Source organism: Colossoma macropomum, unplaced genomic scaffold, assembly GCF_904425465.1.
Source record: "Colossoma macropomum unplaced genomic scaffold, Colossoma_macropomum, whole genome shotgun sequence".
Classification (NCBI taxonomy): domain Eukaryota; kingdom Metazoa; phylum Chordata; class Actinopteri; order Characiformes; family Serrasalmidae; genus Colossoma; species Colossoma macropomum.
In genome coordinates this window covers 9,175,900-9,191,234 of record NW_023494802.1, presented here as the reverse complement: position 1 = coordinate 9,191,234, position 15,335 = coordinate 9,175,900, and the positions used below count along the sequence as shown (strand labels likewise).

The following is a 15,335-nucleotide window of genomic DNA, read 5'->3' as shown; positions in this document are numbered from 1 at the left end:
AAAACCAAAAGTCTTGATAATTCAAGTAAAATTAAAAGCAGACAGCAAAACAGCAACTTGAATAAAGTACAAAAAAATCTTTAAAATCTAAAAATTTAAGTTCCCTGTGGAACTGCACTGGAGCTTCTCAATACATCAAACATACACTACCATTTGTACACAAAACAATTTGTTTTTATATATACAACAACATGTAGTGCAGATTTAAATACTCTAAAGTAGACAACAGAAGGTACTTCTAGATGTTTTATTCAATAATTAAATTAAAATTATTTTGGCAAGAAGTTAATAATAAATAAATAATATACTGTATCCATTTATAAGAATAAATTATAAATTATAAGTTATCTATTCTATTTATTCTAACTTAAGTCATTGCACTGCTCATTACTCTTGATTTCAGAAGAATATACACACACACAGAGGCATACACACGCATGTACAAACCTTTGATGCTTGGAAATATGGTGCATTGTTGCTAACCTCATAACGGATGATGTCTGTGATGTGATGTAATCCCAGCGCTAAATGCTTGTATTTGGTGTTGTACAATTTTAAGACAATGAAAGTGAAAACTATCTGTCTAGTGTGCTATAAAAGTAATTTGCAAAAAGCTTTCCATTTTCCTGGGAATCAGTCAGTTTGTATTAAGGCCCATTTACTTTGGGCTTTCAGAAATGCTCTCAGTGTCTCCCAAACACAAAAGGTACATTTAGGTGTCTTATTCAATTCCAAGTATTTTGCCAACAAAAAGAAGTTATTCAAGGCTAAATAATATATTGTAATGATCGATTTATAGGAAGTTTTTGTCAAGCTATCAGCCTCAAGTTGTGGCTGTCATTTTTGAAATACCAGGCATTATGTTTACTCTAACTTTATATAGTCATTTTAGAACTAAAATGTTGAACAAGCTAGACACGCACTCACACACACACACACATACATATATATATATTCGGAAGAAAACATCGTATCTCCAAAATGTTAACTTTACAGGAGAAGGAACAAACCTACTTTACTTTTAATGTAAGTAAATGGAACCAGACTTTTTTCCAAGTCGCTTTGGGCCATTTCTATTGGTCCATTCATCATAAAATGTACACACAATGTAAAGGGCAACAGGTATTTTCAAATTATGTCAAAAACTGAAAAACAACAAAAATGGAGATACAAGGTTTTCTTCTGATATATATATATATATATATATATATATATATATATATATATATATATATATATATATATATAAATTCTATAAATTTTCAGTGCTGTATAGAACCCTACTTTTCTCATTCTATTGAATATCAGTATCGACCCATACAAAAATCTGATTATATGGCAATATGTGAATTTCAAATATATGGCATATAGTAGCATATATGGATTTCCCTTAAATACCACCTATATTTGTCACATATATGTGACATAAATGAAAATGTCACATATTTCACCTATTTATCAACATATACAAACATACAAGTGTAACACATATATTTAACAATAAATGATAGAAGACATTATTCATCTGTAGATGCTACATATTACTCATATACTTACTAAGCACTTAACCTCCGTGTTTCTACATTCACTGTCCTGTTATCAGCTCTACTTACTATATAGGAGCACTTTGTAGTTCTACAATTACAGACTGTAGACCATCTATTTCTGTTGCCTACTTTGTTAGACCCCTTTCAACCTGTTTTTTAATGGTCAGGAACCCCACAGGACCACCACAGAGCAGGTATTATTTGGGTGGTGGATCATTCTCAGCACTGCAGAGATACTGACGTTGTGGTGCCGTGTTAGTGTGTGTTGCACTGGTAAGAGTGGATCAGACACAGCACTGTGTACAACTATGCAGTGCATCCATATGGTAAGTGGAGCTAATAAAATAGACAGTGAGTGTAGAAACTAGTGAGTGTTGCTAATAGGGTGCTCGTCTATGCTATGCTAGCTTCATGTTATATAAAATGTTACATTCATCTCATTTTTTCTTACACATACTTCCTAATGATGTGAACACAGATATATATGTATGATCCATTTATTGTGCATGTCCAATAGCTGATATTCACATATATGTACATATATCTTAAAATACATACCTGACACTTGATGACATGTTGAAATATAAGTTTAGGAGTTATTCTTTTCAGTTTGGGCTTTTTTGGTCTAAAATAAAATGCTAAAGCTTGAGAAAGGGGGAAATATGAGTACCAGCTAAGCAATTCAGGTACTGAACCAACAGTAAATGTGAAATACTGAGCAGGAGTTGAAGAAAAAACAGATTCCTTTCAACATGATTACAGTATCATTTTAAAGTACTCAGAAAAGTAAAAAAAAGAGTTGTAACAACAGAAGAACCCTTTCTGGTGCTATATAGAACCAAAAGGAACCATATACAACACGTTCTCAGTCAATCTGAAGAACACTTCCACGATGCAAAGAACTCTAAGTTATTGGTTCTATACAGAACCACTGTCTTTACTAAAGAACCCCCGAAGAACCATCTTTTTTAATAGTGTGGAACATGAATAAGTAGAACCCACCTTTGCATATAAAAGATAGAAGCACCTAATGTCTAACTAAGGCTGCATGATGGACAAACGCACTGAGCGCCAGTCAAAACAAGGGGGTCACACGTGGGTCACTAATTAAGGTGCTGTAGCTTTTGTTACATTCGTCCTTTTAACTGTCTGACTTCTAACGCAGCGTCTGATTAACAGAGCGCTCGCTCTCCCATTCATGTCTGCGCCGTGTTGGCTGCTTTACAGCTCTGTTGCAAAACTTTTTGCGCAGCTCTGAGTCAAAACCCGTCCGCCGCGCTCCTTCCTAAGCACGACAACTTTCGACCCGGGAAAGTTTTTCGTGGGAATTCGTTCGCTCGTTTGGGTGGGTGGAGTTTTTGAAAACAAGCACGAGTCCTCCTCTCACACCTGTACGGCTGCTTCTTCAGCCTGCGTCTCACTGAGGAGTGTCACGCACGCGCTTTCCAACCGGCCCGTCCATCCAGAGGCGCGGAGGTCCAGCTGAAGGGGTGCGATCATGCAGGAGTGTAGCAGAAACGGAGACCCTGAGGACCTCCAGCAGGAAGCCAACGTTGACCAGGAGGAGTCCCTGGACATAGTCTCGACCAGCAGTAAGGCTGAGAAACCTCCTTACTCGTACGTGGCCTTGATCGCCATGGCCATCCGCGAGAGCGCGGAGAGAAAACTGACCCTCAGCGGCATTTACCAGTTCATCGTGTCCAGATTCCCTTACTATGAGAAGAACAAGAAGGGCTGGCAGAACAGCATCCGCCACAACCTGAGCCTCAACGAGTGCTTCGTAAAGGTGCCTCGAGATGGAAGAGGAGGAGGAGGAGGTGGTGGAGGTGGAGGTGGAGGGGTGGACAGGAAAGGGAACTTTTGGACCCTGGATCCCGCCTTCGAGGACATGTTCGAGCAGGGGAACTACAGACGCAGGAGGAGAGTCAGGAGAGCCCCCCGACCTTCAGCATCGCCCTGCTGGCCACAGCCGTGCGCGCTCCCGCCCTACGACCTGCAGCAGCAGCAGCAGCCGCTGCCGCACGTGAACGCGCGTGCCGATGCCCATCTCTGTTATTACCCCGCTGGATCCCCTCTTTACCCCTTTTACCCCATGCACTCTCTGCACCCCCTCCACGCGCCCTACGGCCACTACCAGCGGCACCAGTGTGCCCCTCTGCCCGACAGCGCCCCCTACCTGCAGCACGAGTACAGTCAGGAGCAGTCTTTCGAGTAAGCAGAAAGTAATCAAGCTGAGAAATCAGATTTGGATGTATAACAGACTTGTGGCAGGTCGGTAATGTTCCTCCATTCAGGCTGTGGAGGTGAGAAGTGCTGCATTGGTTTTGCAGGACTGGATTGACTTAATAACAGTGAGAAAGTAACTAAACAAGTCAATGAGATTTGGATGTGCAGCAGACTTGTAGCAGGTCAGTAATGTGGAAACGTATGTATGTGTTTTCAAATCTTCCTTCTTTTAGGCTGCAGATGTGGAAAATGTTCACTACCAATGTAGGTGTATTGTTTTCAACAAATCCTGACAGTAATTAAAGGAATAGTAGCCTATAAAATTAAATTTACACATTTTCCCCCCTTACACAGATATGTTTGGTGTCTTTAAGAAGAATTCCACTGATTTTTTAAATAATTTTTTGTATATTTTTGCATATTTATTTAAACACAGTCATTCATTGTGGTTTGATGTGAAATGTTCATTGCAGAGAAACTTACCGACTCTTTTCTTTACAGTGGTGGTGATAGGAACCAGGGGTCACCATGTTTTCAACACAAATATATTTTATTTGCTATCCAAAAACCACCAGTAAACATACACTTGTTTTTATATGTTAAGTTGATATGAGGTCAAATAGTGGAAAGTCTGAAAAAATACGTTTTTTGGGTGGGGGACTATTTTTGCCTTACAACGCCCTGCATGTATCCCTCTGCCATTAATGGACTAAAATGAATAGATTACCACCATGTTTCAGGCCAAAACTTTAGCGTTTTATATATATATATATATATGTATATATATATATATATATATATATATATATATATATATATATATATATATGAGGGAGCTTCCGTGAGGGAGCTTTTAGAGGCATTTAACGCTTCAGACATTTGGTTCCTATCACCACCACTGTGAACCATTCAGACTGTTTCTCTAGAACAAAACATTTCAATTTCTAACCACTCTGAATGACTTTGTTTACATCTCAACCATTTAATTCTGTATAAATTTTGAAAAATTCTCCTATAAGTTTGCCTCAGTTTTGCATTGATGCTAGGAGGCTAATGTAGCTAACAAGTAACTGAAGTCTATGTCACCCACTTCTATTACTAAAGAATTTGGACACCAAACATGTTACATATATGCATTTTTCCCCTCCAATTCCTTCACTTAGGCTGCATATTTGGAAAGTGTTCAGTAAAGGAGACGTAAAAGGAATAGTATGGCAAAAAATGAACATACATGGTGAGCCAAGATATGTTTGGTGTCCAATGTTTCCTACTTCAGTGTGACACTATGATGCTAATGTAGCTAACAGGTAATGGAAGTCTGTGTCACCTCAAGTCTTCTTGAGTGGCATTTTATTACTTTTATTACTACAGACACTCGCAACCAAACATGTCTTGACTTATTTTTTTGACTTCTTTTGTCAACTAATCCTTTAATGGCTGAACGAAGAGCGAGACTTAACAACAGAAAGTGAATAAAAGAGGTTTGGATGTGCAACATGCTTTTGTAGAAGGTCAATGTTTTGTCCACTGATGTTCCAGGGGTGGATAATGTGATCACTTCTATTGCAGATGCATTGCTTCTGAATGAATTCTTACAAAAGACACTTAATGACTGAGAGAAGAATTTCATTTAGGATCACTGGTCTTACTGTGTCACTCACCCTGCTGTCTCCGATCACTGGAAATAATTGCTTTACCTGAGTTCCTAAAAGCAAACACATGAGCCGAAACATTGCACAAAGTTCAGAACGTTAACTGTTTTAATAACCCGTTGGATATGTTCATAAATTCTTGCATATTGCTGCTGTTGGGACAAAACCTTGTTACTCCATTTTTGTTGTTAATCGGTTTTTGACATAATTTAAAAATGCCTGTTGCCCTTTACATTGTGTGTAAATTTCATGATGAATGGACCAAAAGAAACAGCCCAAAATGACTTGGAAAAAAGTCTGGTTCCTTTGACTCACATTAAAAGTAAAGTATGTTTTTCCTTCTCCTGTAAAGTTATAATTTTGCAGATATAAGGTTTTTTTCCGATATATATAACAGCGATATATTTGAAGGCCATTGTCAGCCTGTTCTGTTTGCTGGAATCTGAGAAGATTTATTAGAATTAAAATTGAAACGCTTGTTGTTTTTTGACAAGTCACTTTCGGGTAGCGGGGACATGTTCTGTTTTTCCCTCATCAATGTTAAAGTTTAAAAAGCTAGTTATTTTTCTATTGTTATTTATTTTGATATATTTTATACGTTACTGATGTGTACTTTGATGGATTATTCTCTGGTTTGGCATTGACTGACATTGCTGAACAATGTTGAAGAAGATGTACTTCTTTTTGTACTTTTTTTTTCCAGTTGAAATGTTCCAGTCCATTCACTGAGCTCACTGTTCAGAGGTGATTTGCAAGCAAAAGGTTACGTTTTATAATAAAATAGTTTGACCTAATGTTTGCCTGAACCTGTTAATGTTTTAAAAAATGTATCGATTTACTTCAGAAATAAGTTATAAGGGGAATTCCACAAATCTTTAAAATTTTCAGCATAATTCAATGGTTGAGATGCAAACAAATTCAGTTTGAGTGGTTTGATGTGAAAAGGTTCTTTGTAGAGAAGCTTACTGACTCAAGATTTCTTTACAATGGTGGTGATAGGAACCAGGGGTCGCAATGTCTACAACACAAATATAGCCATTTTATTTTCTATCCAAAATGACAACCTGCACATCTCCTGAGGATTCATATATAATGTTGATAAAGGTAAAAGAGTGATGAATCTGAAAAGATGTGTTCTGTTTGGTTTCTATTTTGGCTTACAACACCTTGCATGTACCTCTCTACCATAAATCTACTTTAAAAATATGGTTTAGGCCAAAACATTATCTCAAAACTATTGTAAAACAAAATCTTTTAAGTATCAGACAGTATATTCATAACTATTTATTGAAATACGTTTCTGTGAGCTTTTAAAGGCATCAGACGTCTGATTCCTATCACCACCACTGTAAACAATTCTGATTTGGTAAGTTTTCCTAGAGCATTTTACATCAAACCACTCTGTATGACTTTGTTCACATTTTAATGACTGAATAATAGACGATTTTTAAAATGCTGTTGACATTTCCCTTCAGCTTCATGTCATCATATGTTCAAGCTTAGCTCGATCTCCCTTATGTATAATGAGAAGGGCCTGTAAAACAGTTTAAGTTGGTAAACAGCGCCCTCTTCAGGTTCTATGAAAGAAGTGCTGTGATAAGATTTCCCCAGTTAAAGACAGTTACTACACACTTTATTGGGTATCTACTCTATAGCTGTTCTTGTTTTTATTTATTTGTTTATTTTTCATATTTTACAGTAAAATGTCAACTCTAACACATTTCTAGCACCACTGTAATCAGAGCCAGTTGGGTGTTAGTCAGCTTCGACTGGCCTCTTTCCTGGCTTTGACCAGATGTCAGGTGTTAGTTGGAAGTAATATGCATTTATAAATAGTGTTTAAGCAAGCCTTTATAAATATAGCTAAAGCATCATTTGAGCAGGCGCTTTATTAGTTACGCCTCCCTTTTCGCTGAAATACTGTGAGTCAGTGGTGCCCTAAAGGCACTGCGTTCTAAGTGGGTAAGCTTGTGCCTAAGGGTTGAGTAATTAAAGAGGAGAACAAAGTTTCATTCATTTTTTGGTGGTTTTAATGTCCTACTTGTGTAGCAAACTCATCTTATTATGTTTGACTGACCAAATGGATGTTTCAGCTCATTTCGTGGTCCAGTACCATTCAAAAGTTTGGAACTGCTGTTACATTATTCAGTAATAGGCCAAATGTATACATTGTGGATTCAAATAACAAGAAGTTGTTAAATAATAAATAATGTGCTCTAGTGATTTATTTAGGCGTTTAAGTTACCTGCTTCGAGATTTGATCACTTTACAACTATGAGGCATTCTGGATGTTACTTTTAGTATGACTTAACTCTCAAAGCATCATGTTACAGTCATTTTATGGGTGTATCTGCAACATAATTTATTTTATTATTTTCAAAAAAAAAGTGATTATAAGCTTTGAATGTTTGCATATACATAAATGTACAGGTGTACAAAACAAAACAGCTAATTTATGAAAGTAAAGTAGAATCTACTGGACATATGGCACAGTGCTGCACTGACAGGGACAATTCATACAATCAGAGATCTGACTGCTGTGACAGTGGGGTGCGAACTACAACTAACAACTGATTCTACATGGTATGGCAGTGTATTGCATTCGACTATAGAGAAGGTAGACTTGATTAAAAAAGAGACTGTTGACAATGAAGATCTGATATGCTTTGACTGACTTTGTGAAATGTCTACATAATTCTGTCGTTGAAACATAAACAAAGTCATCCAGAGTTGTTTGATCTGAAACATATTGTTCTAGAGAAGCTTACAGAGTCAGAAATCTTTACAACAGTGGTGAAGGGAACCGAACCTCTGAAGAGTTTTATGCCTCTAAAAGTTTCCTCACAGGAAATTATTGCATAAAGTAGTTGTGAATAAACTGATGTTTGAGAGGCTGTTTTACAATAGTTTTAAGAAAGTTTTGGCGTAAAACATATTTTTAAGAGCCTTTCAAGGAAGAGAGGTCGATGCAAGGAGTTGTAAGGCCAAAAACTACTCAAAGAAAACTATTTTTTTAATATATCACTATTTTACCATTATCAAAATACCACAAGAGAACTAGCATAGCTGCTTTTTTCGGATAGTAAATAAAACATCTTTATCTGCTTTGTTGACGTCATGACCCCTGGTTCTTATCACTACTGTAAAGAAAAGCAAGAAGAGATGATCTGTTTCTCCATAACGCACCATTTTACGTTAACCAACTCTGTAGTTTGTTAACATCTCAGCAACTGAATTGTGCAGAAAATTTGAAAAATTGGTGGAGGTCGTCTTTGAAGAGGAAGTTTCTCAAAAGGGCAAAACAGGTTACTGTTAATATTTTGAAAGACGGACTGATTGTATTTGTAGTAGTTGGATAAAAATGTTCCACTTAGTCCTGTGATTTCGGTTTCGGAGGCATCAAAAGACGGGCAGTAGCAGAAAGGTTAGTCATGAACTCAGCAGAAACTGTTAATTCACAAGAAAGAATCAAAGCGTCTTGGAAAACAAAACTGACATGTCTCTTTTTTCCCTCCAAGAGACTGAAATGTAAGGGCCCATAATAGATGCTTGTTGAATAAAACAGATCAACCTCAAGGACACATGAGGCGCTGAAACTGTTGCCATGGAGAAAAAAGAACTGTGATTTTTAAAAGCTGAGTTTCTCTTTCTTTGCAATAGTAGTATTTTTTTAAACATTAAAACATGTTTTTATTCACAGTTTAACCCTATTTTTGATCTGTGTTGTTTTCTTATATGATTCTAAATGAATACTTATAATTTCTTGTATTACTGTTCGGCTTTATCACCTGTCTGACCTGCCACCAGCATAAAAAGCGCTATATAAATAAAAGTATATATATTATTTATTATTTCTTTAGTGTATTACCTCTCTATAATCATTTAGATGAATTCTGCCTGTTTACTCTGTTTTCCTCTCACAGCTGCATCACACGGGCAGTGGGAAGATCTTGCGTTGCGTTATTATCTTTTTAACTCTAAACCAACATTCGCACATCATGTACAGGATGTACTGTATTATCACTTCTCCCGAAGCCCCACCCTTGTTTTTTATTTAGTTAGCTAAATCAGCATAAGCAGAGGGTCAGACAGTGCATATTTGTCCTCACTGTGTTCACTGCCTGGAGTAGCCTAACTTCTTTGTGGTGCTGATTTGGCTGAGCGCCTCACTGCCCGGCAGTAACTGGTGAGGGGGCGGGAGGATGCGGGTGAGGGGGTCTTGAGCTTTATTTGACTTGGAGTTTCTGTTCTGCACACACGCTTCCTGTTTTCACCAGCTGCGTGCTGTTGCTCACTCAACAGTGGTGCATGCTATAAAGACGGGGTCTTCTGTCTGCAGTCTGCACTGTATCACTATTGTCAGTGTACTGTCTGTGTTTATGTGTGCAGAGGTTAAAGCACGAATGGATCTGTCAAGAAATATACAAGCATTGCTTGTGTTCTTAGACAGAACTGAGCTGATGGTGTTTCTATATTCAGAAGCAACTGTAAACTGAAAATGAATGGATATACTGTGCTATAATTGGCTGTAAGTGATATCAAAAAGAGATGTTCTCTAAGAGGCATTTTAGGTCCTAAATGTGGTTCTAGTGGTTCGATTAAAAAACAAAGAATCGTATTGTGTAACATCTCTGAAGAAACTGGTTATTAGCTTATTATTTTGGAAAGAGACAACACTAAATGGGCCTGATTCAATTTTATGCAAAAGTTTAAGCGCCCCTGGTCAAGTGACATTTTCTGTTGATTTTTTAAGTGAAAATAAGTTACACATCCTCTATAGAGAACACACTTCTACACTTTAATGCACATTTTTTCTGAATTAAATGTAAAATGTGGCCAAAAGTTATGGCAAAAAATTAGCAAATAATGCCGTAGTAAAGTTCCCTGCAGACGATGTATGAACTTATGTTCACTCAAAAACAAGAAAAACAAAATATATCATTTGGCCGGGCTGTTCAAACTTTTGCTTACAACTGTGTTCAATACTTAATTAAACAGCGAATGACTGTATATACAGTATTGTAATGATTAAAGTTATTTTCTACTAATACATGCTTTTTCTGTTATCATTAGTCTGTGCAGATGAACTTCAATGTTGTTGTTCATCTCTTTCTCCTTAAAGCAGGAGTGCCAAAACTTTTCATCTTGGGGACCCATACTGCAATGTTTCTAGTGGTTTAAGGCCCAAAAAGACAAAATATTACGCAACTAAAGGTTGCTGGGAGTCTAATGAACTTTTTCATTAATAACATTACACTTCTTTTTTACTAAATAACCTAAAAGCACAAATTTAAAAGGCAAATAAGGATGTAAAGAGTACTAATGTAGTCTGAAAATGTTTGTTGGGGGGTGAGTTTAGGGTGCCTTTCTGGTGGGCCAAATCAACCACCTTCACAGACCACACTTCGTGTTTTCTCTTACAGAGCTGCATTCGTGAAGTACATTTCTATATGAGGTAGTGCCTGGAATGGGGGGGGGTGGTGGGGGGGTGGGGTGTCAGTGCTATCTTAGGCAAACTCAGAAACCCATCGCTTGCTTCAGCAGTCAGTTTACTGGAACCCCACCACAGGGTAAAAAAAAATGTTCGCTGTTGTTTTTCTGAATGACAAGTGAACTAGACCAACTTCCCTATGGGCCCATAATCGTAAAAATGCAAGCAGCAGTGTCCAGAAATAGAGCTTCCTTTATTTGCCCACAGGAACACACTTCTGTCCAATTTATCATATAAACAGAGGAAATGTGAGATACATGAAACTGATGAGTTAATGACTAATCTTTCCACATGTTCTCCATATGGGGTCGAACTCTGGTAGTGACCTGCTGTTGGGAACAGAGGGAGGCAGAAGCACACACAGCAAATATAAGTGTGTCCAGTATAAAACTAGAATTACTTCAAGTAGTAATGATCTTGCACAAAAATATAATACACAGCTTAAAAAAGATGGTTCTTCAGGGGTTCTTTAGTAAAGACAATGGTTCTATTTAGAGCCAGGAGTTCTATGTAGAACCATTTCATGCTTAAATTGTTGTTTGCATGGTGAAATGGTTCTTCAAATTGATGGAGAATGTGTTGTGCATGTTTCTATATAGAACCTTTTTGGAAATGGTTCTGTAAGGGATCTTCCATTGCTACAAGCTTGACGCCATAGCAGCAGCAGAACCGTTTTTGGTGTTATATAGAACCATTTTCAAAAAGGTTCTAGATAGAACCATATACGACATCAATCTGAAGAACCATTTCACCACGCAAAGAACCATTTAAGCATGAAATGGTTCTGTATAGAGCCATGTTAGTGTGTTAGAGCCACTTTAGTATGTATATATATGTGTGTGTGTGTGTATATACACATGTATATAAATATATGTATATATATATATATATATATATATATATATATATATATGTGTGTGTGTGTGTGTGTGTGTGTATAAAAAGTGTGTTTCAAATATGACTTCTATGACACATATTTAAAGATTTCAAATGACTTAAAACGTAAATCAGAGTCTCTGAAAGAAGGCAGTGTGTCAGGCTCAGGGAAAAAGTGAGACGCTGTAACTTCGTCAAACCAGACGTTGGCGTTCGCACTGAGTTTAGGGATCGTCACTGTTGTCGTACACCTTTTGGAAAAACGTGAACAAAGTGACGCTTAAAGTTTGTGAAAATATCCTAATTTTATTTAGTTTAAAATGAATAAATAAACAAAATCAAACAACTAAACGTTACGCTTGTCAAAAATGTAAAATAACGCGAAAATGAGAGAGATAAAAAGAGAGACGTGATCTGGAACTTATAGATGATCCCTAACATTCAGGAACGCATGTAGAGGGCTCATCGCTCTGTGCTGCTGTCACTTCCCCACTGCTAAAGCAACAAGGATAACCAAGAGTGCTAGGTTAGCTGACACAGATCGGCGATCAGGAATTTGGGGGATCCTTAAAATTGGGGCCTTTCTAGATCGTTTTCGTCATCCTGTGTGGAAGATCAGGGCATTTTTTCCGTCTGACGGCGAGGAGCATCGCTGGCTCTTTTCAACATGGACTAATGAGCAACCGGCGAGGCTTGCAGGCAAGTTCACGCTGTTACGTTTTACGAGGCTGAAGTTGGCTTCCTATTCGCCAGCTTCTTGTTCGAAAATTTCCCGTTCCACCTTAAATGGTGCAGTAGTTACATTCTGGCGCCCTGAACCATTTAAGGTGGAACGGGTAAATTCGAACAAGACGTTTACGTTTTCAACATATCTGTCTTGTTTCTGGCTGCAGGGCTTTTATCATGTTCTCGTGGTCTAATGGTTCCTGACATATAAGGAAATATCATGATTGACAATCCAAAATGTACATTAGCAGCAATCGCTTGTGTTAAAAGCGACCAATTGTTTAAACCATAGTACTATTTTCCTATTGCTCTATAGCTCCACTGTTGTGGTGCATGAAGCAGGCCAGGCGCTTGTGATGGTGGCTCTGGCCCGGGCTGCTTTGGTTGTAACCTTATACACAAACAGTCTGCAGCACAGCCTCCCATAGAGAGATGGGGATGGCAGGCAATGGCAGTGTGTTCATGCACCAGCAGTGGGCTGTACTGATGTTGTCTGCTGTGAAATACAAATGATATTAAAAATCATTTGAGACTGCTGATACATAATTGAGTTATTTGCTTCATATAAGCCACAGAAGCAAATCTAAACCTAGATGTCTAATGAAACTGCACAGGGCTTGCTTACATCTCTTTAGTCAGTTTGGCCTGTAACAGACCATTTTTTCACTGTACAAGGCGTTGAAATAGTTGAGTTTGCAAAATTCATTGTCACATCTAAATTGGATTTCCTGTGTACATGCAGTCTCTCTTTACATGTTCAGTATTAAGCAAACTTCTCACTTGATAGGGCTCTTGGTTTGCTCGCCTATAGCTGTGAGAGAGATTCTTCTTGTAGATAATGTGAGTTTGCCTGCGCTGAAGTAGGTGGTTGTGTCCAGCAGTGAGGCTGCCAGTAGATGAGTGACCTACGCCATGCCGCCGGGGGTCTACTACGGCATGCAGGATGTGTGGGACAAGGAGGGTCGGGAGCAGGTCAACATGGAGTTCCTCCTCCCCACGGGGATCTACCTCAGTTTTCCCGTAGCACGCAGTGACACCATCGGTGCAATTAAGAAGGTAAAAAATGAGTATTTGTTGCTGTATCCTCATTTTAAATGTGATGCAACAAAGCAAACACTATGAAGATGTAGGACGTGCAGTTGGCCTCAGAAAAATGTGGGTGAAGTTTTATAGGTTAGTCTGTCATTTACACACATGTGTAGGGTATGGAGTTCAGTATGTAAAATGTTTGCCCCTCAACTTTTATTTGGTTGCTCAACAGTAGGAAAAACTTATGTGCATCTAAAGGCTCACAAGCAGTTGCCAGGCCAAAAATAGGCTTAAAGACAAAGAATGGCCACATACAGAATTCAGCCAATGCCTACACACTGTTCTAAATGCCCCCAAATCGGTTTATTTCAGAACACCTTTGTTTCAGCCCAGCTGTGTCTTCATCAGGTTGGGTGCTGATTCTCGTCTGTAAGCTCACAATAATAAACATGATGCTTTAGCGTCTACAGAGAGTTGCCTAACCCCTTGAACAGGCTTTTTTAGTTACCACTAGGAAGCTTATATGAGCGTGAGGAACTAAAATGTGGGCCCACATTAGCCTCAGGTCAATAACTGTTACTGTTGAATATTGTGATAATTTTAAAAAATGACAATATGCAAATGAGCATTCTTTTGTTCTCTTTCACTCTTTTGCCACGTCAGTTTTCTTTTTTTAATTGCCTCGCCTTTATTTAACCATTCCCTTTGTACACTCATTCTAGTCTATGGTTAGATCAAAAATGTGTACAGTAAAATACAGTAAAGAGGACTTTGTACAGTCATTCTATGGTTAGTTCAGAAATTTACACAGTAGAAAAGACGTTTTACACAATGCTGGGGAACGTGCAGAAACTTAGAAGATCTACCTTCTGATGGTGAAATGATGAGCTTACTTAGGAGAAGGGTGTCTGTTTTTTTATTTAGCCATAATTTGACGGAAATTCTCCTTTGCTATGGACCTGAAACATACTTGCAAGTTGGTAGTATTACTGTTTTTGCTAATAATCGGTTTTCTGCACAGACGGCATGTAACACTGTCAGCTTCATATCTGAAATGCTCACAACAGATACAAACACTGAGCCTTGTATCTCCAAAATTATAACTTTACAGAAGATGGAAAGAACATACTTTACTTTTAGTTCAAGTTAATGGAACCAGACTTTTTATCCAAGTAATTTTGGGCTGTTTCTTTTGGGCCATTCATCATGAAATTTACACACAATGTAAAGAGCGTCAAGCATTTCCAAATTTTGTCAAAAACTTAAGAACAACAAAAATGGAGATAGAAGGTTTTGTTCCGACAGCAGCGATATATATTTGAATAGTTCTGAAGTTGGAATGGCAAAAAATGGAAATACTGTCATAAACTATTAATACAATTATATTTTTTAGTGTTTCAGATACTGCACTGAACATAAATTAAAGAGAGCCTATTATCTCTTTTTAATGAAATGCAGTTGTAGAAGTTCTGACAGTATCCATGATGTGCTTAGACAATAACAATCCCGATATCGTAACGTTGCCTACCTACTGTTGACATCCAGTGATTGCCCACATTTATATGGCTGGAAACCAAAATATTGCCAAACTGGTGTGTATTAAGTTTTTTAGTAATATTAGAAGCCCGCACATTTAGTAATTATATGTTGATTATATTACCATCAGGAACAGGCAAGCTAATGGTCAAGCCTCAGTAACAATCACATGTAGTACTTTTTAATTAAATTTGGATCGCAATTATATTGTTTATCGCAATTCTACAGATGATAATTTGTCTAAATTTATGT

The 15,335-nt window shown here is 37.7% G+C and overlaps 2 protein-coding genes across 5 annotated transcripts in view; both read left to right on the top strand.

The window, feature by feature from the left end:
• The first annotated feature begins 2,970 nt into the window (after positions 1-2,970).
• Positions 2,971-3,762, top strand: foxl2l (forkhead box L2-like). The gene has a single exon (XM_036591280.1). It carries the CDS (start codon positions 3,046-3,048, stop codon positions 3,760-3,762), a length of 717 nt encoding a protein of 238 aa, XP_036447173.1. The 5' UTR covers positions 2,971-3,045.
• An 8,495-nt stretch (positions 3,763-12,257) lies between these two features.
• Positions 12,258-15,335, top strand: part of pik3cd (phosphatidylinositol-4,5-bisphosphate 3-kinase, catalytic subunit delta) — a 29,296-nt gene continuing 26,218 nt past the window's right edge. Inside the window, exons 1-2 of one of the 4 annotated variants that reach the window (XM_036591784.1) lie at positions 12,258-12,491; positions 13,400-13,574. In XM_036591784.1, coding sequence (XP_036447677.1) covers positions 13,431-13,574 — 144 coding nt within the window. In that variant the 5' untranslated portion in view covers positions 12,258-12,491; positions 13,400-13,430. Of the gene's footprint in view, positions 12,492-13,379; positions 13,575-15,335 lie in introns of all 4 variants that reach the window. The other 3 variants (XM_036591788.1, XM_036591787.1, XM_036591785.1) reach the window with 3 other exon arrangements.